This window comes from Ovis canadensis, chromosome 1 (assembly GCF_042477335.2).
Source record: "Ovis canadensis isolate MfBH-ARS-UI-01 breed Bighorn chromosome 1, ARS-UI_OviCan_v2, whole genome shotgun sequence".
NCBI lineage: Eukaryota > Metazoa > Chordata > Mammalia > Artiodactyla > Bovidae > Ovis > Ovis canadensis.
Window position 1 is genome coordinate 112,673,034 of NC_091245.1, and position 24,720 is coordinate 112,697,753.

Below are 24,720 nucleotides of genomic sequence, written 5' to 3' on the forward strand. Positions count from 1 at the left end.
AGAGGAGAGCGAAAAAGTTGGCTTAAAGCTCAACATTCAGAAGACTAAGATCATGGCATCTGGTCCCATCACTTCATGGGAAATAGATGGGGAAACAGTGGAAACAGTGTCAGACTTTATCTGGGGGGCCTCCAAAATCACTGCGGATGTTGATTGCAGCCATGAAATTAAAAGATGCTTACTCCTTGGGAGGAAAGTTATGACCAACCTAGATAGAATATTCAAAAGGAGAGACATTACTTGCCAACAAAGGTCCGTCTAGTCAAGGCTATGGTTTTTCCTGTGGTCATGTATGGATGTGAGAGTTGGACTGTGGAGAAGGCTGAGCACTGAAGAATTGATGCTTTTGAAGTGTGGTGTTGGAGAAGACTCTTGAGAGTCCCTTGGACTGCAAGGAGATCCAACCAGTCCATCCTAAAGGAGATCAGTCCTGGGTGTTCTTTGGAAGGATTGATGCTAAAACTGAAACTCCAATACTTTGGCCACCTGATGCGAAGAATTACCTCATTGGAAAAGACCCTGATGCTGGGAGGGATTGGGGGCTGGAGGAGAAGAAAACGACAAAGGATGAGATGGCTGGATGGCATCACCGACTCGATGGACATGAGTCTGAGTGAACTCCGGGAGTTGGTGATGGACAGGGAGGCCTGGCATGCTGCAATTCACGGGGTTGCACAGAGTCGAACACGACTGAACGACTGAACTGAACTGAACTGAACACAAATATCTTCTACCACCACATGGCTTTTCTTTTTACTATTATAATGATATCTTTTGATTAAAGAACTACTTGATTTTGCTGTAATATACTGTAAGCCTTCATTTTCTCATCTGTAAAACTAGGGGTTATGGAAGTATTTTACTCACAAGATTGTTATGAGGAATACATAAAAGAATTCAGGTACTCCTGGTACTCTGAAAAGCTCAAGAGATATTAGTATTATCTCCAGTGCAACTCTCTCATTCTCCATATAACCTTCTATTTCCTTCCATGTTCTCTCTTCTAAATCTCTGAGAGGTCCTATGTTACAGCAGAAAGAGCTGACCATATAGCTTTAATCATTAGTGATTTAGTCATTCCTTGTGAACATAGTGAGAAAGAGTCACTAAAGTGACTCATTATCCCATGACCCCACTTTCCAACAGGGGAAGAGATATAAGCACTACAGACAGGAAGTAGTTTGTTTCAGTGATGGTTTTGTTTCAGTCACTAACATTCAGAGAGCAACATGCTTGGCGTCCCAGCATGCTTTATCTTTCTCCTCTGCCAGCTCGCAGGTGAGTGCAACAAGATTTTCTTATTTTTCTGACTGTCCACCCCATCCTGGGTGTAGCTCCAGGCTCCTGGCTCCACTCTGGACCTCTGGCTCAACTCAGCAGGCTCTGTCACTCACGTAATATTGCTTTTTGTTTCCTGTGGTATCTGAATCACCCAGGGCTGAAAGAGACTGGAGGGACAGGAGAAGGGATGACTTTGGGGGTTGACTGCTCTTCTGACTGTCCCAGGGAAGGAAGGGTTGAGAGAAGTGGTGCTGGGTATCAGGAAGACCTGTGTTTTAACCTGGAGTCTGCCATGTATTAGATGAAGAATGTCATCTTCTCCAGACCTCAGCTCTCCCTCATTGTGAGAGTAATTTTAAAAACCAAATGAGATGGTGAGATGGTACAAGTGTATATTTCTTTACTTACAAATATGTATTTTAAATATTTTTATTTAAATATATTTATAACATTTATACATATATTTTTCTATGCTTTATATTTTCATTGTTGTTTAGTTGCTAAGTCATGTCCAACTGTTTTGTGATCACATGGGCTGTAGCCTGCCATGCTCCTCTGTCCATGGTATTTCCCAGGCAAGAATACTGGAGTAGGCTGCCATTTCTGTCTCCAGGGCATCTTCCTGAGCCAAGGATCTAACCTGCATCTGCTGCACTGGCAGGCAGTTTCTTTGCCACTGAGCCACCAGGGAAGCCCATGTTTCATATTTATGTCAATATAAATATATGTTATTCAGAAAAGTATTTTAAATGATTTTGCATTTAACAATCATTTTAATGACAGAGAACATTTGAATTTTCTCTCTTAACCCAAGCAATGCAATCAGTCTCTGCTTAGAAAACCAATCCTTTCCTCCCCACCACCAGACCTCTTGAAGCATCAACAGACTCTTGCCCTCCTTGAGTTCATTAGAAGTTTCCATTTTTAGGAAGCACATGGTCCTGGTATAGAGCCCCACTTTAAAAACCACTCCTGAACAGAAGTGGTGATCAGAAGTGGAACTTGGGGATGGTGACACGGGGGGAAACATGGCAGGACTTTTCACAACCCAGGTGCTCACTTGAAACCTGACCTGGGGCAGCGGGTTGCAAGTGTGAGCCCTGCTCCAAGAGACTGTGGCAGCCTGCATGCTATACCTCCTGTGATTGAAAGGACAATCCAAGATTGTTCTAGAGCTTCCAGGAAGAAGGACCATGGAAGCAGTGCTGCCCTGGACAAGGAGTCCTGAGTTTGATAGTGACTATATTATTGTGAATAGGTTTCTTGGCCTCTGAAACTTTTTGCTTACAAATACGTAACAGAAAATGAAACCTAACTTGCAAATTATTGTGATGTTTTAAATGAGATATCAAATGCAAAACAAGATAATAATAAATCACCATTTATTAAGCTCCTATTACACAAGGCATTTCTCATACAATTTCCTCACAAGTTTACAAGATAGATAGTATTATCCCCAAAATGTAGGCTCTGAGAGGTCAAATGTCTTAGGCAAGAGGAGGTAGAGCAGAGACTGTTTCCAAAGCTAGTGCTCATTTCATCACAGCAAACTAACTGGATAACACTGTACTCCGAGGAAAAGTGCTTGATAAACGTGTACTTGAGCTGAATCTTCCCCAGGGATTCCTTCCCTCTCCAGGTACATGAAGCCAATGTAGGTGCTGGAAATGCCCAAGAAGAATAGGTAACTCCATTGTCAGAATGTGGATGCACCAACCAAGAATTACCCTAGCCAAATTCAGAGGGGCTAAGGAGTAACTCTTGCAGCCTCAGTATTCTTATCTGGAAAATGGGCACAATTTTATGGTGATTCTATTATACCGTAGTGTTGAGGAGAAAGTCAATGAAATGAAATTTTAAAAAGTGGGTGAGACGGTATTGGGGAGGTGTTGAAAAAGACAAGATGAGAAAAACAAGAAGGAAGGTTTGGGAGGTGACAACTCACAGGAAAATCATGTGGCAAAGGGGAGGAGCTATGGTCCCTTCTTGTTATGAAGAGCATCTTTGGGTTGACTCTCCTGGTGCAAAAAATATCTTGGCCATGACAGAAAGCAAAAGGTCTTCTCTCCCAGCTCCCTCCACTTCCAAAAGTAGGTGGGAATGCTCACTGTAGGAGCTATCTCCCTGTGAGATGGCTGGACATACTCTTTTGTTGTGCATTAGCCAGTGACTGATGTGTATGCATTAGGGTCCAGACCATCTTATAAGAAGCTTAACTTGTGAGAAGCCACCCAAAAGAGGTTTGGGGAAATCTCACTTTTAGCCATTCTTGTAGAAATGAAACCAAAAAATAGGAAGCGTTCTCAAAGCCTGTCTCTTATACCACTACTGCCTGTTTCCCCTGGGCCCCCCACCGTGGTTCAGACTGCTTTGTGCTTCTCAAGAACAGCCTTCACATCTGTATTCACCCTTCACCCTCACCCAAATTCTGGTGAATAAAGGTTATGCCTTTTCTCCTATGAGTCTTTAGAATACTGAAACTCAAAGCAGTAGTGGGAGGCAGAAGCGGAAAGAATGAGGGTCTTTAGAGGAGGCCGAGGAACAAATTATCTCCTCTTGTCACATCTGCCACTTTCCAGTTTGGGGTCTTGGGAAAGTGACTCAGCATCTTGGAGCCCCAGTTTCTTTATCTATAAAGTGCAGTTTAACCTCTATCACACAGAGTTGCTTTGAGGATCAAGAAAGTACTCATAATACCAAGTATTCATTGCTGGAGTTATTGCCACAGAGAAACCAGAATGGAACTCAAGTCTCCTGACACCCAGTTAGCTCAGAGTTCTTTTTTACACTGCTCCAAGCTGCCTGAGAGGAGAGGTCATCTCCACTCATCCCTGGATGAGATCCCAGACCCCATCACCACGGGATCTGGAACCTAATGCCTGTAGATCAGTCATCTCCTAACTCACAGCAAAATGGTATGTCTAGTCAACTACCAGGGGAATAGCTCCTTCTGGGAAATTTAAAGTGGAAAATAAAATGACAATCCTGGTGGAATTTCAAGGGGTTAAGTGTGAGAAAGAGTTGAAGACTTTCTCAGGGAAGGGCTTTGAAGTAGGCTTTATGAGTATTAAATATGATTTTGATGGACAGAGAAAAGGATAAAGCACCAACAACAGCATGAGTTAGGACATAAACGGGGGGTCAGCTGAGGGGGGAGTCTTGGTTGCTTGTCTGCTGGTTAAGTGAGTGGCCATCCAAGGCTTCATATCATCCCACAGCATCAACTTTTGCTTGCCTAGGAGCAAAAATCCTGGGCTTCTCTAGATACAATCAACCTGGGATGTGTGATGCCTCTGAACTAATGCCAGAGGAAGGCTACTACTTGAGTTGAGTGCCTGTCAGTCTTATCCAAACCATTTTGCTGCTACAAAATGAGGAGGGAATGAAATGGATGCAGAGGAGGAAAGTTACAGTATTCACTGCACTGATCCAGGTGGGAATCTCACGGGGCCCAAACCTCCAGGCCTTGTAGATAAACGGAAATAGCCACCCATTCTCTAGGCTCTTCTGATCACACATGTTACATCCCCCATCCCCCACTGTGTGTTCCCTAAGTACCTGTCACTTCTCGTTTCACAACACATGTTGTTACTTATTTAATGACTCTCTTCCAGCTCCATGAGTGCAAGGATCATGATTATTTTGCTCCCCATTTATACCCTCCAGTTCCTAATCATATCTGGCCAAAATATGGAGCTAAACAAACTCTTGTTAAAAGAAGGAATGACTGAATGAGCAGAGCATGACCTACCTAGATGTGGTAAAACCCTACAGAGGGCCACACACTGAAGGTGGGGAAGCCATTCAAGAAAGGGAAGCTTTAGTTTTGTCTTAACACCTGAGAAGAGAAGTGTCTTGTTTCTGGATCAAGAAACAGTCAACTGGGAAGAGGAAGCAAAATTGGTTAGGATTCGCCAGTCCAGCCCCCTAACCTCTGAGCTCACATATGGGAATGGCATGGAACCACCTTCCTCCTTTATGGTGCTTCTTCTCATCCTGAAGATACAATAAAGCCAGAACAATGTCCTCCATCTAGGTTCCCGCTGGCAATTTGCACTATATTGCCCTCCAGTTTCATTCTAACAAGGAACAATTGAATTTGAAGACATTTTTTTATATCTTCACAATATTCACATTTCTTAAAATGTACCCTGGGGAGATAGAACTACATATGTAGAGACATAAAAAGAACAATTATTTACTCTTGGCTTAAGTGCTGCATGAGTGCTAAACCACTAAAGTCACACTCTTATAGTTTTATCACGTCCCCAACTTAAACATCCCCCCAACATCTCAAGTGAAAAAAATATATACTGAAATGAACCCTAATCTGGGAAAATCACCTACTTAGCAGCAAGTCATAGCCAGTCTTTACTTGACTTCAAAATACTCACCCCTTCCATCTTGCGATTGAAGTAAAAGAACGAATGCATTCATCGATAAATCAAAAATTCAAAATAAAAGTAATTTTTGTCTGTAATATTTACTGGGACTATTCTGACACCTCATGAGATGACCAAAGAGAAAGCAATGAAAAATCATCTTTCCCTTAGTATTAGAGAAGCAAGGAGGCAATTAAAAAAAAAAGTCTGGTTAACAAGGTGATTTGACAAAGGCTTGAGTGATCCAAAGTATATATCCACTGACTGATAAATTATAGAGAGGGAAATGTTTTAAAGCAAAAACCAACTCCTAAAGATCATTCACCCAGGAAGAGAAACCAGTTCTTGCAGAGATAAATTTAACAAATAAGTTGGTTAAGATCCAAGACCTGTAATCAGAGGACTAGGTCAACATTTGGTAGCAACAGATTCCCTTACTCTGGGGCATTGATAGAACTGCTTGCCCCTGAAGGAAGATCAAGAAAGGACTTGAATGGGAAATTGGGATTCAATGAGGCCCCTGGGCTTCAGAGTGGACACCTAAACCCTTGAGGGAACTGAGGATGGGGAGTAATGGAAAGGCCTGGAGCTGTAACAAATGCCAAGGGACCTTCAAACTGAGCTGTAGTGTAAAGAGTTCAGGCTCCAGGGATGGAATGACATTGGGTTAAACCCTCAAATTATCACCTGCTAGCTTTGTGTTCTTGGACAAGTTACTTGAGGTTTTTTTTTTGTTTTTTTTTTAAATCAAATCCAGTTTACAAACTTTTGCTATGAAGGGCCAAATAGTAAATATTTTAAGTTTTGCAGGCAGTATGATTTTTATCACAACTATCCAATTCAACCTTTGTAGTGGAAAAGCAGTCATAGACTGCTGCTATGGAAAGAACGTGGCTGAGTTCCAATAAAACTTTATTTTCAAAACAGGGGCAGACCAGATTTGGCCCATGGCCTATAAGGTTGCTGATCCCTGATAAAAGGATCAAAACTAATTTTCAGGATTGCTCTAAGTCACAGGTATAATATTTACAAAAAAAGACATTTGACATAGAATAAACCCTTAGTAACAGCAATATAGTTATTTGGGAATAATACTTTCTAGGGTAGTTGAGTTGGAGAAAGCAATGGCACCCCACTCCAGTACTCTTGCCTGGAGAATCCTATGGATGGAGGAGCCTGGTAGGCTGCAGTCCATGGGGTCGCTAAGAGTTGGACACAACTGAGCAACTTCACTTTGACTTTCCACTTTCATGCATTGGAGAAGGAAATGGCAACCCACTCCAGTGTTCTTGCCTGGAGAATCCCAGGGACGGTAGAGCCTGATGGGCTGCCGTCTATGGGGTCGCACAGAGTCGGACATGACTGAGCGACTTAGCAGCAGCAACAGCAGGGTAGTTGAGTGTTAATAGGAACTATAATTTTAGATAAAAATCTTCTTTTGGTATCTCAGATGGTAAAGAATTTGCCTGCAATATGGGAGACCTGGGTTTGGTCCTTATGTTGGGAAGATCTCCTGGAGAAGGGAATGGCTACCCACTCCAGTATTCTTGCCTGGAGAATCCCATGGACAGAGAAGCCTGGCGGGCTATAGTCCATGGGGTAGCAAACAGTCAGACATGACTGAGCAACTAACACTTTCACTTTCAGGCTTTCATGAGTTTAGATATCGGAATAAGACAGTTGCAGGAATTTGTGTTTTACTGGAAGAGTTATGAGTCGCATGAGTGCTGAGGTGGTAGAAAATACTATGGCAGGAGATCTATCTGTGAAACAAAAAAGAACCTGAATGCTTGGTCAATCACACAGGCCCAATTAGGCACAGTGCCTGGGACCCACATAAGTTTTCATTTTGATATTTTTTTGAAACCTGAAGAAAAAATATTGCAATAATAATGACTATGTAGTAATAAATCTAACAGGTGTTAACATTCATTTTTATACCAACACAGCACAAAATATAAATTTTAATATTTTATGGAAGAATGACCAACTAGGAAGGAAAAATAACTTTGGGTTTTTACTTTCACAGAGAACATCTTTAAGGAGAAGATTTTGGTTCTGGTTTTAGTTTTTCCACTATTTCTGAACCTTGAATAACTTCCACTATTGAGTTTTCTCATTTGTAAAATATGCTCTGTAAGGTCTTAACCCTATGATTACTGAGGTCGTGTCTGCCTCTTACCATGTATTTCAGTAAGTCACTTAACCTCATTGTGGCTGTGGTTCCTGGTCTGTAAAATGAGACTGGGGAAAAAAAAAATTCTTCCTCTAAGCATTGGTTTGGGTTACATGAGATCAGAGTAGGGGCTTTCAAACCGCTAGTCCTTATCTAAGTTCCCTCACTGCTATATCCAGAGGCCAACCTTCAGATCTTAATAGGTAGAAGGTGACTTATTCCTCATACTTGTTTACTAGAAATACTCACTTGACCACTTCTGGAAGCTTTTTCAGCAGCCATTCTTAGCTATTTTTCACCTGGAGACAAAAAATCAGTGATGGTTGTTTGCAAGTCATGCTTTTTGAGGTGAATTAATATTGCAGTGAAATAAAAATTGGGGAAACAGTGGGCATTAAAACCCTACTACAATTCCCAATAGTCCAGAGTAAGCATTACAAGGTAGCCTGGGCATATTCCAGAGCTCCCAGTCACTCATTTTTTTCCTTTTCACTCAAGAAACTGGAACTGGATACTGGAACTCAAGTGAATGAGAACCTCATTTGGGCATGATCTTGAATTCCCTCCATTCTATTATAAAATAGAAAAATATTCCATTGTGTATATAGACCACAACTTCTTTATCGATTCATCTGTTGATGGACATCTAGGTTGCTTCCATGTTCTAGCTATTGTAAATAGTGCTTCAATGAACAATGGGATACAAGTGTCTTTTTCAATTTTGATTTCCTCAAGGTATAGGCCTAGGAGTGGGAATCCTGGGTCATATGGTGGTTTTATTCCTAGTTTTTTAAAGAATCTCCATAGAGTCTTCCATAGGGGCTGTATCAATTTACATTCCCAGCAGTGCAAGAGCATTCCCTTTTCTCCACACCTTCTCCAGCATTTATTGTTTGTAGACTATTTGATGATGGCCATTCTGACTGGTGTGAGGTGATATTACCATATGTAAAATAGATAGCTAATGGGAATTTGCTGTATGGCTCAGGAAACTCAAACAGGGGCTCTGTATCAACCTAGAGGGGTGGGAATGGGAGTGAGATGGGAGGGAGCTCCAAAAGGGAGGGGATATATGTATACCTATGGCTAATTCATGTTGAGGTCTGACAGAAAATAGCAAAATTCTGTAAAGCAGTTATCCTTTAATAAAAAAATTATTAATTTTAAAAAATAGAAAAATAAATCATCCTCAAAATTCTATGTTACCATTGTCTTTAAGAACTTATAGCTTTTTTCTCAATGCTCTGGCTTGTGCTTGAGAACCTCTGCCCCAGGTCACATAGGCTGCTACCTTCCTCATCTGCATCAAAATTGGCTCTCCCAGGAGTATCTTGGAAGTCCTAAGTGGAGCTTAAACAGTAACCTCCCTACTTGTCCCTCTACAGGAACTTGTCAAGGCTGGAGCTGGGTTTCATGGTGTGCCTCAGAGCTTGGTCTCTTCAACCAGAGGTCTCTGGAAATGGGGTGGATTTACCTGCCATCACCCCTTTCAGGCAGCGAGTTCTGACCTCAATGTCTTTGTGTGAGGAGGTCCCAAAAGGTTTCCTGGGGCTGGTTAGGTTAGACTGAAAGGCTTTCTTGGGACCTTTCCAAGACCCAAAGGGAGTGAGTAATTGGTGGCAAAGGCAGGGACTCAGGTTTACTTTATGGTTCTCTGTTTTGCAGGGCCAGCAGCCTCTGGAATCCCAAAGAAGCTGGTTGGTGCCATTGGTGGGTCTGTGATTTTCCCTCTGAATCTCTCAGTAAATCTAGTTGACAGCATTATCTGGGTCTTCAATTCAACCACTCTCGTCATCATACAGCCAAAAACGGCAGACAAAAACGCCCTTATCATAGTGACCCAAAAGCGTAACATGGAAAGAGTGAATTTCCCACATGAAGGCTACTCCCTGAAGCTCAGCAGACTGACGAAGAATGACTCAGGTGTCTACCGTGTGGAGATACACAACTCAACCCTCCAGGATCCCCTCACCCAAGAGTATGAGCTGCATGTCTATGGTGAGCAGAATCAGGTCCAAAGGTGGATGACTGCCTTCATAAAGTGGTGAACTCCCTGATATTGAAGCTGTTCAAACAAAGACTGGATGTCTATTCGGTTGTCTATTTCTCTTACAGAGTACCTGTCAAAGCCCAAAGTCATCATAGGTCTGCAGGAGAATAAGAATGGCACCTGTGTAACCAATCTCACATGTTCCATGGAACATGGAGAAGAGGATGTAACTTACAGCTGGAAGTCTCTGGACCAGGCAACCAATGAATCCCACAGGGGCTCCATCCTTCCCATATCCTGGAGGTGGGAGAAAAGTGACATGACCTTCATCTGCATGGCCAGTAACCCCATCAGCAGCAACTCCTCAAACCCTATCTTTGCCCAGAATCTCTGTGAAGGTGACTGTCTCTCCTGTTTCTCCAGGAGCCCCTGTTCTTAAGACCTATATCTTCTACTCCTGGTTCCCATGTGAACAAACCTTTTGTGAAAACTAGAAGCCCTGGGGAAATCATCAGACTGGGAGGGAGGTTGCAATTGCTCCAAAAGCTGTGCCATTTTCCCTAGCTGACTCTTCTCCTTGCCCTGTGCCCCCACCCATTCTCTTTCTAAAGGTGCTGCTGGGGGCCAGACTCCCTATGTGATCCTCTATGTCCTGTTGTCACTCTTCCTGCTCTGTTCCCTCACGCTGGTGTTAATTATTTTGATCATACGAAGAGAAAGGAAAAAAGGTAGAGTATGTACTGTTTACCTCAATCTTTTCCCTCATTCATTTAACAAGCATATGTTGGACTGTGTGCCAAGCTTCGTACCTGGCACTAAGGATGCAGAAATGAAGAAGCCACAGTCTGTCCTAAAGGACAGCACCATCCATTGGCACTTGGTTCTGGAGTGGAGAGAATACTTTAATTTCTATCCTGAGACCAAGGTCTTCTCAGTCCCTTCTCCAGTGCCTGCCTTCTCCTTCCCCCCAGAGGGACTTGCTAGTGTAGCCCTTCTGCTGACACAGGCCCCACACAGCTGACTCTGCTACCCTGACTGGGAGGCCATGGCCTCCAACACTGAGAGCCACAGACCAGCACACTCCAGTCAGCCCATCCCTGTCAGAGCCCCCACCCATCCCAATTCCCTCCACTGGATCAACTCCAGAGATTTCTCTTTCCTCCCCACCTCAGTTTAGATACATTCCTCTTGGAGAAGGCATTGTCTGTCTTTCTGCATGCTATACCCCATGTCCCTAAACCCTGCTGATTTGTCTTTTTGGGTTCCCACTGATACCGTCCGCTCAGGGTATCAGGGAGGGACCTAAGCATTGGTTAGGAATGAACTGCAGACACTGAGATCTTCTTTCCCTCCTGGAAACACTGAGGAAGAATTTATGATCTCCTCTGCTTCCTATTTAGAGTTTGGGAAGCAAAGTGATGAGGGTTACTAGTTCATCTTGGAGTTTTCCTGGGTTTAGCATTGAAAGTCTCATGTTCTGGAAAACCCTTCAGTTATAGGAAAATCAGGATGCTTGATAATCACCCTAAGTGGGTTATTCAAATGGGATGGTGGACCAATAGGGGTGGCTAGTGGAAAGAGGATCAGCTCTGATTCTCTCTCAACTTATTTTCAGAGATCATTGAAGAGAAGAAGGAACTGGACACTCATCAGGAAACTCTTCACTTCCCTCCCATTTCTGAAGAGATGCCCGAGTATGATACAATCTCTAATTTTAATGTGAGTTATTTCCCATTTTTTCTGGGGCCTGATTCTCCTCTGAGTCCCTCCTTTGTTTAGTTGAGCTTTTTCCAAGGGCAGCATGAAAAATAAGAATGTGTAACCCTTGAAACCCAATGCACTTTATCTCTTCTATGTTTATGGATTCTTTCCTGTGCAGGAATTGATGGCCTTTGGTTTTGACTCAGCCAGGAATGCTAACACTGTGATCCATGGAATCACCCCTCTCCGCCACCCCCCCCCCCCCCGACCCTGGCCCCGGCACAATGGCCACTGAACAGGCCTGATTCCTTTTGTATAGGAAGGAGGATATAGAAATGTGATTTTAACATGATATTTTAGTTATGGTGTCAGAAGATGGGCTTCAGAGATGCTTTTTCCTCTGAGGCAATTCAAGGAACCAGCAGGGCTCAGATGTTCCACACCCAAGACTTCCCACGTGTGGGTCATCAAGCTTCAGTGACCACAAGGTTAACTCAAAGAAAACTCTTTGAAAAGAAAATCTCAAGATAAAGTTGAAATTAATCCAAAAAATGAGACAAGTTGGGGACTTCACTGGTGGTGCAGTGGTTAAGACTCCACACTCCGAAAGCAGAAAGCCCAGGTTCAATCCCTGGTCAGGGAGTTGGACCCCACATGCTGCAACTAAGAGAGCTTGCACCCGGCAATGAAGATCCTGTGTGCCACAACTAAGATTCAGCAGAGCTAAATTGATTAATTGGTTATAGAAGAGAGAGAGAGAGAGAGAGAGAGAGAGAGAGAGAGATGCAGTTTTGAGACAAGAACTAGATAGACAGCTTCAAAAGGTCCCCTAGGAGCAATCATTGTAGCCAAAGCTGGGCTTGCTTCTTAGGGGTCATAGTGCTGTTTCCACATTGGCCCACTTAATGAAAGAGTTAAAGCACTTTACAGCCTCAAAAATCTTCGTGTCACTCCATCCGTCAATGCCTCTGGATCAGGATGCATCTTCTTACACTTATCTACAACTTTTCCAAGAGGAGTCATTACGTTTCCTTTTCCAAGTTGTTGATGTCCTGAGAGCTCCTTCCTTCCTCACAGGAGAGACCTCCATGTGCTCCATTCAGCCTGACTTTTGTCAAAACTGATCACTTTCCCAACATGCTCCTCTTCTCCTGCTCAAGACACATTCCCTGGAGACCACAGCACTGTCCTCGATGTTCAAGAATAAACTTTACTGACCCAGGATATCTTTCTCTGCCCTGGAAGGAGCTTTTGTTATTGTTGTCATCATTGTTTTATCCCTTTCTGATTTGAGTTGTTTGCAATATTAGCAGAATTATTTCAAATTATTCTTTAATCACTTGGGAGATTCATAGCTCATGGGACTTCTTTATCTTACATATTTATTAAGTGATTTAAACAGAACACAGTTTAAAAATAATGCAGTTGCTTCTTGAAAAAAAGTCATTAATAATTACAATGGCAGTCATGGGCAAGAATACTTCTCACTCCCTGTTCCTGTTCCAGAACCCTCTCTTCCCTCTCACCATCTCTTCCCACCTCTGCTTTCCCTTCTCCAGATTCTGGATGTCTCTTTAGCCTTGTCTATGTCTATGCGACCCAGCATGTTCAGTTCAGTTCAGTTCAGTTCAGCTGCTCAGTCGTGTCCATCTCTTTGTAACCCCATGGACTACAGCACTCCAGCCCTACCTGTCCATCACCAACTCCCTGAGTTTACTCAAACTCATGTCCATTGTGTCAGTGATGCCATCCAACCATCTCATCCTCTGTCATCCCCTTCTCCTCCTGCCTTGCCGGGGACCAGCCCCGGTGGATCCAGGGTAATTCAAACTGGGGATGGAGTCAGCGCCCTAGGAATTAATTGCTTAATTAAAGATATGGATGGAAATTAGAAAGAAATAGTGTAGTAGGAAAATAAGTGGAGAAAAAGAGGCTGAATAACTTGGTTTATGTGGAAAACCAATAAAACCTCGAGACAAGAGGTTTGCACTATCTATGTAGGCCACAAGTGCCTGCTTGAATAGTGGAGGGTGCCCCTCCTTGGGCTCCCTCTCATGTGGGTTTTAGAAGCCAGGGCAGGTAAGTAGACATGGCGAGCCTCCATGCTCCTGATGGGAATTCAGCCAGAAAAGAAGAGAACGAGAAAAGACCACACGGGGGAAACCAATCTTTCCAGGAACTGGTCCTGTTTCTTTATTTTCCAGGTCCACTTTTATACATTTAGTTATACATAGAGATAAATGTAAGAAACAGAGTCACTCAGGGTCAGCTGCTCCAACCCTTATCAGCATATCTTTGTTCTTACAAAGGTCTTACATTTGTTCACAATATCTTCTGGCCTGGAGGCCGATCAACATTTTATGGTCCCACCTTACTTTCTATTGATAAAGGTTCAGTTCAGTTCAGTTCAGTTGCTCAGTCATGTCCGACTCTTTGTGACCCCATGAATTGCAGCACACCAGGCCTCCCTGTCCATCACCAACTCCTGGAGTCCACTCGGACTCACGTCCATCGAGTCAGTGATGCCATCCAGCCATCTCATCCTCGGTCGTCCCCTTCTCCTCCTGCCCCCAATCTCTCCCAGCATCAAAGTCTTCTCCAATGAGTCAACTCTTGTCATGAGGTGGCCAAAGTACTGGAGTTTCAGCTTTAGCATCAGTCCTTCCAAAGAAATCCCAGGGCTGATCTCCTTCAGAATGGACTGGTTGGATCTCCTTGCAGTCCAAGGGACTCTCAAGAGTCTTCTCCAACACCACACTTCAAAAGCATCAATTCTTCGGTGCTCAGCCTTCTTCACAGTCCAACTCTCACATCCATACATGACCACAGGAAAAACCATAGCCTTGACTAGATGGACCTTAGTCAGCAAAGTAATGTCTCTGCTTTTGAATATGCTATCTAGGTTGGTCATAACTTTTCTTCCAAGTAGTAAGTGTCTTTTAATTTCATGGCTGCAGTCAACATCTGCAGTGATTTTGGAGCCCCCAAAATAAAGTCTGACACTGTTTCCACTGTTTCCCCATCTATTTCCCATGAAGTGATGGGACTAGATGCCATGATCTTAGTCTTCTGAATGTTGAGCTTTAAGCCAAATTTTTCACTCTCCTCTTTCACTTTCAAGAGTCTTTTGAGTTCCTCTTCACTTTCTGCCACGAGGGTGGTGTCATCTGTTGCATATCTGAGGTTATTTATATTTCTCCTGGCAATCTTGATTCCAGCTTATGTTTCTTCCAGTCCAGCGTTTCTCATGATGTACTCTGCATAGAAGTTAAATAAGCAGGGTGACAATATACAGCCTTGACGCACTCCTTTTCCTATTTGGAACCAGTCTGTTGTTCCATGTCCAGTTCTAACTGTTGCTTCCTGACCTGCATACAGATTTCTCAAGAGGCAGATCAGGTGGTCTGGTATTCCCATCTCTTTCAGAGTTTTCCACAGTTGATTGTGATCCACACAGTCAAAGGCTTTGGCATAGTCAATAAAGCAGACATAGATGTTTTTCTGGAACTCTCTTGCTTTTTCCATGATCCAGTGGATACTGGCAATTTGATCTCTGGTTCCTCTGCCTTTTCTAAAACCAGCTTGAACATCAGGAAGTTCATGGTTCACATATTGTTGAAGCCTGGCTTGGAGAATTTTGAGCATTACTTTACTAGCATGTGAGATGAGTGCAATTGTGCGGTAGTTTGAGCATTCTTTGGCATTGCCTTTCTTTGGGAATGGAATGAAAACTGACCTTTTCCAGTCCTGCGGCCACTGCTGAGTTTTCCAACTTTGCTGGCATATTGAGAGCAACACTTTCACAGCATCATCTTTCAGGATTTGAAATAGCTCAACTGGAATTCCATCACCCCCACTAGCTTTGTTTATAGTGATGCTTCCTAAGGCCCACTTGACTTCACATTCCAGGATGTCTGGCTCCAGGTTAGTGATCACACCATCGTGATTATCTGGGTCATGAAGATCTTTTTTGTATAGTTCTTCTGCGTATTCTTGTCATCTCTTCTTAATATCTTCTGCTTCTCTTAGGTCCATACCATTTTTGCCCTTTATTGAGCCCATCTTTGCATGAAATGTTCCCTTGGTATCTCTAATTTTTTTTGAAGAGATCTCTAGTCTTTCCCATTCTGTTCTTTTCCTCTATTTCTTTGCATTGATCACTGAGGAAGGCTTTCTTATCTCTTCTTGCTATTCTTTGAAACTCTGCATTCAGATGCTTATATCTTTCCTTTTCTCCTTTGCTTTTTGCTTCTCTTCTTTTCACAGCTATTTGTAAGGCCTCCCCAGGCAGCCATTTTGCTTTTTTGCATTTCTTTTCCATGGGGATGGTCTTGATCCCTGTCTCCTTTACAATGTCACGAACCCCATTCCATGTTCATCAGGCACTCTATCTATAAGATCTAGGCCCTGAAATCTATTTCTCACTTCCACTGTATAAATATAAGGGATTTGATTTATGTCATACCTGAATGGTCTAGCGGTTTTCCCTACTTTCTTCAATTTAAGAAAACCTGTTTCCCCTTAAGATCTACTTAGTCTTAAGATAGTGATAAAGTTACATTTTTACATAGCAAGGACACAGTGATTTGTAACAAAGAAAGAGGAGTACAGTGATAAAACAAAATTCATTAACTCAAAAAGTCTAGCATTGCTAACATCAAAACTACTATATTTCCTTTTCTACATTCCAATTACATTGATTAACATACTCCCAGGTGCCTAAGGATATGGAGGCCTGGTGGCAATCAATGACTCAACAATGAGAAAAGCTCTATGCTAATTAAGACTTTTAAAATACTCCAAACTCTCTGTGCTGTTTATGGTTGAGAGGTAGTAAACAATCATGTGTGTAGTGGCAGGAGTGTGGATAATCCTGTCACAGAAGCTAGTCTGCCAGCAGAGAGATTTGACCTGAGACACCTTTGTCACGCCCAAGAGATTTATTATCTGGAGTCCTAAGTTAACTCCATTAGAGAGAGAGGTGGTGGGGGACAGCCCCCTGTAAAGTCAGAGGTGTAGATGAGAGCATAAAACTGTAATGTAGGCAGACTCTGGTTTTGGGGGTAGATGCTCAGGAACAGGGGGTCTCCTGAGGCTCGATCCCGCCTTTGCGTATGCCGAGCCTCCTTCCTCATGACCTTTGCCATGGGCAGAGTTCCTCACGCTGGCTCCCAGCACTGCCTCCAATCTTTCCCAGTGTTAGGGTTTTTTCCAATAAGTCAGCTCTTCATATCAGGTGGCCAAAATATTGGAGTTTCAGCTTCAGCATCAGTCCTTCCAATGAATATTCAGGACTGATTTCCTTTAGGATGGACTGGTTGGATCTCCTTGCAGTCCAAGGGACTCTCAAGAGTCTTCTCCAACACCACAGTTCAAAAGCATCAATTCTTCAGCCCTCAGCCTTCTTCACAGTCCAACTCTCACATCCATACATGACTACTGGTAAAACCATAGCTTTGACTAGACAGATCTCTGTTGGCAAAGTAATGTTTCTGCTTTTTAATATGCTGTCTAGGTTGGTCATAACTTTTCTTCCAAGGACCCAGGGTGTAGGTGATGATTTCTTTTGTTTGTTCTTTGTTTTCTAACAGAGAGTTATTCCAGAGGAAAACCCAGCAAATACCATCTATTCCATTTTGCACATACCCCCAAAGGTAAGAACCCTTAGGGTTGAGTTTCATCTTAGGTGTCTCATCCTCTTTTCTTATTCAAGATTACCTAAAATTTCTTGGGCCCCAGGGATCTCATTTTCCCTGGTACTAAAAGGCACCCAGTGTATCCCATTCCCGTTGCTTAAGTTTACAAGTATGTGGGGAAAAGGAGAGAATTGTGTTTTAGGAGTTGAAGTGGGGATAAAGTGGAACAAATAGAGTAGGAGAGAGTTTCCAGGTAGGAGTGATAGGGAAAATCAGCAGGATCCTGCCTGAGGGCATGGGAAAATGTCCACAGCTTAGCCTGTGCCGGGAGAAAGGGATGGCTGGGGAGACAACTCCAGCTTATTTTGAGTCACTTGTAAACTAGAGGCAGGAGAACATTCTTCTTCTTTTCCAAGATCTAGCTATGTTACATCTAGTTTACACCTCCCCCCACAGTCTAATTACTACCAACACAGTAAGTTTGTAAATCTTATTCCTACAGAGATCACGCTTGGTGGAAGCAGGGATACCTTCCTTTCTTGTCTTCAAACCAGATCAGAAAATTGAGGATGGGGCAAGCACTGTGCTTAGTAATAGGAAAGGTTGGTTTGGATAGAATGTTAGAAGGAAAGTTCAGTCCATTAAGAATTCAAGATAAACGTGGGTTACGCTTGAGGGATGGGTTTTCTAAGGTCAAAATGATTAAACAGACGAGCAAGCACAGTGGGGAGGTTGGGTTGAGTACCCTTGGCAGTGAAGTGTCTGGGATGCTGGGGTCTCTTGGGAGGATCCAGAGCCCTGCTCCCTTACAGCGTTCTGCATCTTTATGTCTGCCCAACAGGTAACAGAACCCCACTCCCTGCCCATGTCATCAGATACACCAAGATCATGTACCTATAACAAGGTCATCTGAACAGACATGTGTTCCAAAGAAAATGACCAGAAGAATTCACTGACTGGACCAAAAACATCAAGAAAGAATGAAGAACTCTGACTTCCAGAATAAACTATACCTTATGCTCCTTCAGAGTTAAGAGTTCCTAATCTGGGAATTCCCATGTGGTCCAGTGGTTAGGACTCTGTGCTCTCACTGCTGAGGGCCCAGGTTCAATCCTTGGTTATGGTACTAAGATCCCACAAGCCATGGAGTGAGGAAAAAAAAAAGTCTCACATCCCTATCCACTGCTGACAAATCTCCCCAAACCCTAAATCTGACCCTGGAAATTTGACTAGGAATTTATTGGCCAACTCAAAGCAAGGGGCTTAGAAGCATCTCTGTTGAAATGTTAACACAGATTCAAACAGCTCCCTTTCCAGGGCTTGGAGATGAGGAATACACCAAGTGCTTGGTTGCCAAGAGGGCAAGAACTTCAGGGTGGCCAGCCGACCTCAGCAACAGAAGCAGAAGACAGCAGTTGAAGGGATTGATTTACTGACTCATCAGTGACATGCTGACCTCACAAGTGCTGTGCTGAGCACACAGTGATTTTGGTCAGACATGCTCTCTGCTATCCTGAAACTGACCCTTCAGGAACTACTTCCCTGGGCAGTGGCAGCAGGCCTGACCACAGATTTCTGAAACCCAGAGGGTCAAGAGTGGATACACAAGACTTGGGAGTCAAAGTGCACAAGGAGAGAAGCCAGGTGGAAGACAGTTTGGCTGACTGGAAACTCAGACAAGGAACATGCAGAGAGGGAAGGTTGCTTTTGGGTCTTTCTGGATACACAACTTGAATGGAAATGTTGGGAACAGATCTGAGATCCCAGGTCTGGGGGTGTGAAGTGTCTCCTTTATTTAAGGGAAAACAACTTCTGCATTGGGAAAGTGTAAAAATAAATGTAACTTACAAAAGAGGAAGGTCTATTCATTTTCAGAGCTTTTGCTATTTCTGTAAAAACAATCAGCACAAAATAATCCTTATGCCAAAGAGTTCTGCTCCCCTTCATAGATGGGTCCTTTCTGAGACACCACACCCAGTGGAGTGATATTCACATGGTAAATATTGTAAGTGATTGTATTTATTACTATAATTACTTTTTTTTCAAAGTTCTAGGACTTTTAATTTGTCCCAAAATTGCTGAAGCAAAAATCATGATAAAACATTCTGCTTTCCTTTACACCCCCAACACACACACACACACACACACACACACACACACACACACACACACACAAAACTCCATAGGAAAAAAATGGTTTTGTACATGGGAAGAAACAATATAAATTCAAAACTTACAGATAAGGGTTAGCTCTATCACTCATCTCTTTTAAAAAGTTTATACGAATATCCAGTCAACACCAATAGGGTTATCTCCCTTGAAATGTTATCTATACGGACCTCCAAGCAGACCACAATGCTGTACACTGTCTTGGAATGTCCTCAGAAGGCTCTGTCATTGATCAGATAACACAGTAAAAACCCGAGTCCTCTCTTTCCAATGGAATAGGGAGAGACAGGGATAGAAGAAACTATTCAAACTCGTCTTCTTTCCTTGTGGCTGTGGTCTCCTCCTCCTCCTCTGCCTCCTTGGAAGCCTCCTTGCCCTCCAAAGCCTCCCGGCCTCTGCCACCAAATCCATCTCAAACACCTCTGCCACCAGCTCGGCCTCCAAAGCCACATCTGCCTCCTTCTCGGCCACCAAAGCCACCTTCACCCTTAGGTTTTGCCCAGTCCAAAGTGACTTTGTTCCCATCGATTTCACCATCTTCCATGGCCTCTTTGGCAGCTTCGGCATCTTCCTTGCTATTGAAGTCTACAAAACCAAACCCTTTGGAGGATCCAGTCTCCCAGTCAGTGACTATCCTTGCTTGAATAGAGCCATCAAACAATCCCTTGAACGTCTCTTCTGTTTTTATCCTCAGAGAGACCTGTGACGAACAGAGTTCTAGATGGCTGTCTTCTTGCATTAGGTGATCCCCTGGGTCCTTGCAAGTCCAGTCTGATGGCTCTGCCCTCAATTTCCCTTTTATTACATGAATTTAAAGCTTCTTTAGCATCTTCAAATGAAGCAAATTCTATAAATGTATACCCTTTCGCTTTGCCATTTTGGTTCTGGGGCACCTTGATATGAGTTGCCTTCTCAAATACTTCCTGAAGAGTGTCTTCCATTGCACTAGAGGAGAGGTTGCTTAAAACCAGGGGTTTTGATTCACCACTCCAAGTGCTATTCTTTCCATCTCTATGGTCTTGACTTTGATCTTTCTTTCTTTTTTTTTTTTTACTATGTTCTATTTTATTTTATTTTAATATAAATTTATTTATTTTAATTGGAGGCTAATTACTTTACAATATTGTATTGGTTTTGCCATACATCAACATGAGTCCGCCTGGATCACCCATCTATCTCTGTTCCCTGCTTTTCTTCCAAGGTTTTTTCTGCATCACCTTCTGTCTTAAATGCAATATAAGCAATCCCTTTACTCTTTCCATCCTTGCTGACTAATCTGATCTCCACAGCATCTTCAAATACTTCTTTTAATTCATCCTGAGTAACTTTGTAAGGCAGATTTTTAGCCAAAAGCCTTCTTGCATCTCGATCTTTCTTACTGTCTTTTCCCTTTGGTTTTTCTAGTTTAATTTCATTGCCAAAGACTTTTAAACCAGTGAGTTCCAAGGTTTTTTCCAGGTCTTCGGCAGATTCAAAATCCACTTAGCCAAACTTCCTAGACACACCAATTCTGACATCGACAACAGCAAGATCATTTCTAACAAAAAGGCCACTGATACCCATTTTCAACTCAGGAGCAGATTTATTGAAGTTCAGGTTTCCAACAAAGAGATTGAAAGATGCAGTTGGTTCTGTGCCTTCCACTTTTTGTTTCTTGGCTTCAGGAGCTGCTTTTTGTTCCTTCTTTCCTTTTCCAGGTGCTTCTTTGACAGGCTCTTCTTCCTCTTCTTCCTCCTCTTCCTCTTCTTCCTCCTCATCCTTCTCCTCCTCTTCATTATCATCATCCTCTTCATCTTCAGCAGCGCTCTTGGCCTTCACAGGAACAGCTTTTACTGGAGCTTTCTTTCCTTTGGCTGATACAATCTCCATAGGTTCTTCTTCAGAGTCATCTTCGTCTTCCTCCTCATCGTCATCTTCATCCTCATCATCCTCATCATCTGTGGCAGGAGCAGCACCAAAAGCAGCAGCTGCCTTCCTCACGGCTGACTCATCCTCCTCTTCATCATCGTCGTCTTCCTCTTCACTGTCGTCTTCATCTTCATCACTGTCTTCGTTCTTCGCATTCTGGCCGTTCTTTGCTCCCTTGCCTGGGGCGGCTGCTCCCTTCTTACCAGAGGTGCTACCAATGCTATGCTTTGCCTGGGGTGGCTCCCTTTTTGTCAGGTGTTACCACTGCTTTAGCAGGTGTAACTGCCTTCTTGGCTGGTGTAGCTGCTGCCTGTTTTGCAGAGGTGACAACTGCTTTCTTTGCCAGTGTGGCAACTGCAACCTTTTTTGTTGGGGAAAACATCATCTTCTTTGGGGGAGTTGTGGTAGCCTTCTTGCCTTTTTTCTGAGGGATAACAACCTCTTCTCCACTGCTCTCATCGTCTTCATCTTCTGACATTTCCTCATCTTCACTATCTTCTACCTCTTTCAGAGCAGAAGCCATTTTCTTGGAGTCACCTTGATTTTTACCAGCCTTTGCTTTGGATAAAAAGGCTACTCTCTTCTTGCTACGTTCTTTGAGCACACACGTTTTAAAAATGACACCTCCAGCGAGAATTGAACCTCGCTTCACCATACCGTTTCTCAGTGAGGACTACAACTGGACCACTGTAACTGCCAACAATTCAAGGCCCTTCACGTGAGGAAAACCACCTCGGAAAAGCCTTTGAGGTAAATTGTGGCACCAAATCCCACCACCCTCATCTGAATTTAAAATAAGGCAGCTTTAGAAGAAGAAGGGAAAAAAAAAAAAAACACGTCTTAACCCGTAGTCTTCTATTAAGACTTCCTTTCCCAGGTTACCAACCCCGCTCCTTTCAGCCCTGGAAGGTCCGCGTGGGAGAAGTCTCAGGCAGCCAGGGCGCGCAGCCCCGCGCAGAAAGCATGTGGCAGGGCCGCCTTCCGGAGCCCCCCTCCCGTCCGCCCACCTGGCTGGACCCGAGACCAGGTGCACCGCCGCCCTCCGCCCCAGGGCCGGGTCCCTCCGCAGGCCGCCCACAAGGCGAAGCCCACGTCGGGGGCCACGCTCCTCTATATAATTACTTTTTAAAGATAAAATCAGCAAGTCTTGAGGAAGAGGCTTTTTTCTAATTCTCAGAAAGATTGGGGGTGCGGAACCTTCCTGGATAGGCCTCTTATCTTAAATTCTTTTAGGCATCAGTGTTGTTCCTGAGTCACCAAAGTTTGAAGTAGAGGAAAGGTTTATTCATAAGACAGCCAAGTGAGGAGACAGGAGAACAAATCCCAAATCTACTTCTCCAAAGGTGAAGGGCTCAGGTAAGAAAGCAGGTGGCCTGAAGCATGAGGAATGTGGGGAAAGGTAATTAGAAATTTTAAAAAAAAGTGAGATAATAATCATTGTGCACTACAACTAAGATACAGGCTTCTTCATTGGATGCATGTTCTGAAAATGGCTGCATGAGCATGTTCCAAGGGTGGACTTTTGAACCCGCTAATGTTAAAATGTCACCAAGAGGACACTCATGCATGCCCAGTTGGAGAACCAGAGATCTTAATCAGTCTTAACTGGCTCAATCTCCAACTGAACAGATGACTCCAAGTTCCTAAAAAACAATTAGGGCAAACATTTTCTTTAGGCTACATGATGCTTGAAGGACACCGAAGTTTTTGTAAAGACAATTAAAACAAGTTTGATCAGAAGACAAGTTACAGTTTAATAGACCTAACTGATGGCTAATCTCCTTAACTGATGACTAATTTTCAGCTTAAAATAATCTGCTCGGATTCTGTCTTTAGTTAAATTTTTGATGCTTTATCCTCTGAGCTGCACTGTTCTCTCTCCCTCAGTCCAAAGTCAGGTGGGTCTTTAGGCAAGAGTGTGACTCCCCCATTATTCTAACTGGAAAAAAATACTACTTTACAGTATTCCCTAGACTGAGATGATAACCTTCAGGGTGTTTGCCTGACTCCGCTGGAGAAAATGTGTCATTGAGATTCCACTAGCATTTTACACCCACCTAACCCTCTCAACAAGTGAGTCTTCTTAGACGCCCCTCTCTTGCCACACTTTCCCACCCAACAATCCCTCACTAGGGCCAGTGACTTTCACATAAATTTTGTTCCATTGGCTCCTCATATGACGCCTATGAGGCAAGCTATTCTGGGGTATGTATTTTCAGTTTGCAGATGCTGACACTGAAATCAAGACAAACTAGGAGCCCTGCTAAAGTTCCACACTTCAGAGTGCAATCAAGGCTAGAACAAAAGCAAAGCCCTCTCCACCACCTATTAGCCACTGCAGAGGAAGATGTGGCTCAAAGCTTGAGAAGGGTGAATCCCCCTCTTCCCAACTTTAGATGGAGGAAAGGATATAGCTTTGGAGACAGGCAGGCTTGGGGTTGAGAACACTTACTAGCAGAACAACTCTCACCAAAGACTTGGGTTCCATGAGCCTCTAGTTTCTTATCTCTAAAACCCTTACAGGGCTTCCAGTGGTGAGGATTATATGAAACAAGCTCTTGGTCTGTAGTCAGATTCATATATGGTACTGATGCTTAGCAAAGACAATAGTACTTTTTTTTTTTTTTTAATGGTTAACTTCCCAAAAGTCAACTCAGGATAAGATAACAGAAGCATTAAAGTGGATACTCAGCCTTTAAAAGAGAGATGTCTATTGTAGGAGAGAAAAAAATTCTTCTTTTTATCTTCTAGGTTTATTGGCTGGAATAATTAGATCAATGGTAGAGAGTTACAAGACAGAAACAAATTTAACTTTATATGTATGGGAGACCCATAGGAATATGAGACTCAAAGGCAGTCAGGCAATTAAGGCTTATATACCATCCTAAGCTAATAAAAGAAATGGGGAGCTAGGACTTCATCAGGGTAGAAGACAGCTCACAGGAAGATAAGAAGAGCAAATATTTGGTTAGCAGATATTTGCCTGCTGTACAGACACATGTCTCAGACGAAAAAGCTGTCTTTGGTAATAACCCTCTTTCTGGTACAGACCACATTTCTAAATTACTTTAAGCAATTTTAAGGAGTGATAAAAAGTTTTTCCTGGATGGCAGGAACTTAGTTGACTTTAGCGCAAAATAATTCACCTGCCAAAGTGGCACATTCTAAGGTGGCATATTCTAGACCCATTTACTGGCATTAAAACATGAATAGCTTAGGTGATACAAACAAACACTTCATGAAGGGTACAGTCTCCATTTGGAGAACTGCAAATTGGGCAAGAGGCTGGACACTTTTTACAGGATAAAGAATGAAGAACAAGGAAACAGAAAATATCTGATTGGCTGGAGCCACATCATCAACCTTGTTTGGGGTGAGAAGACCCAAAGTTGGCTTGGCCTTTGGGGATTGGCTGACCAGATACACTGCATTTTTGATCAAGGGAAACATTTGGAGAGACACAAGTTATCTGAGTTT

The 24,720-nt window shown here is 43.1% G+C and overlaps 1 protein-coding gene and 1 pseudogene across 4 annotated transcripts; one reads left to right on the plus strand and one right to left on the minus strand.

The window, feature by feature from the left end:
* The first annotated feature begins 1,033 nt into the window (after positions 1-1,033).
* SLAMF7 (SLAM family member 7) lies at positions 1,034-19,018 on the plus strand. Of its 4 annotated transcripts, none has more exons than XM_069546192.1 (7): positions 1,034-1,278; positions 9,505-9,837; positions 9,955-10,227; positions 10,441-10,557; positions 11,445-11,548; positions 17,122-17,184; positions 18,008-19,018. In XM_069546192.1, exons 1-7 carry the CDS (start codon positions 1,230-1,232, stop codon positions 18,077-18,079), a joined length of 1,011 nt encoding a protein of 336 aa, XP_069402293.1. In that variant the 5' UTR covers positions 1,034-1,229; the 3' UTR covers positions 18,080-19,018. The 4 variants fall into 4 exon arrangements, with proteins under 4 accessions (XP_069402293.1, XP_069402310.1, XP_069402283.1 ...); XM_069546182.1 differs by having other exon boundaries at positions 1,163-1,278; positions 11,439-11,548; XM_069546209.1 differs by lacking the exons at positions 17,122-17,184; positions 18,008-19,018 and adding an exon at positions 11,709-12,754 and having other exon boundaries at positions 1,145-1,278.
* Positions 19,019-19,560: 542 nt separating this feature from the next.
* Positions 19,561-21,898, minus strand: LOC138438019 (nucleolin pseudogene; annotated as a pseudogene).
* Positions 21,899-24,720: the final 2,822 nt, after the last annotated feature.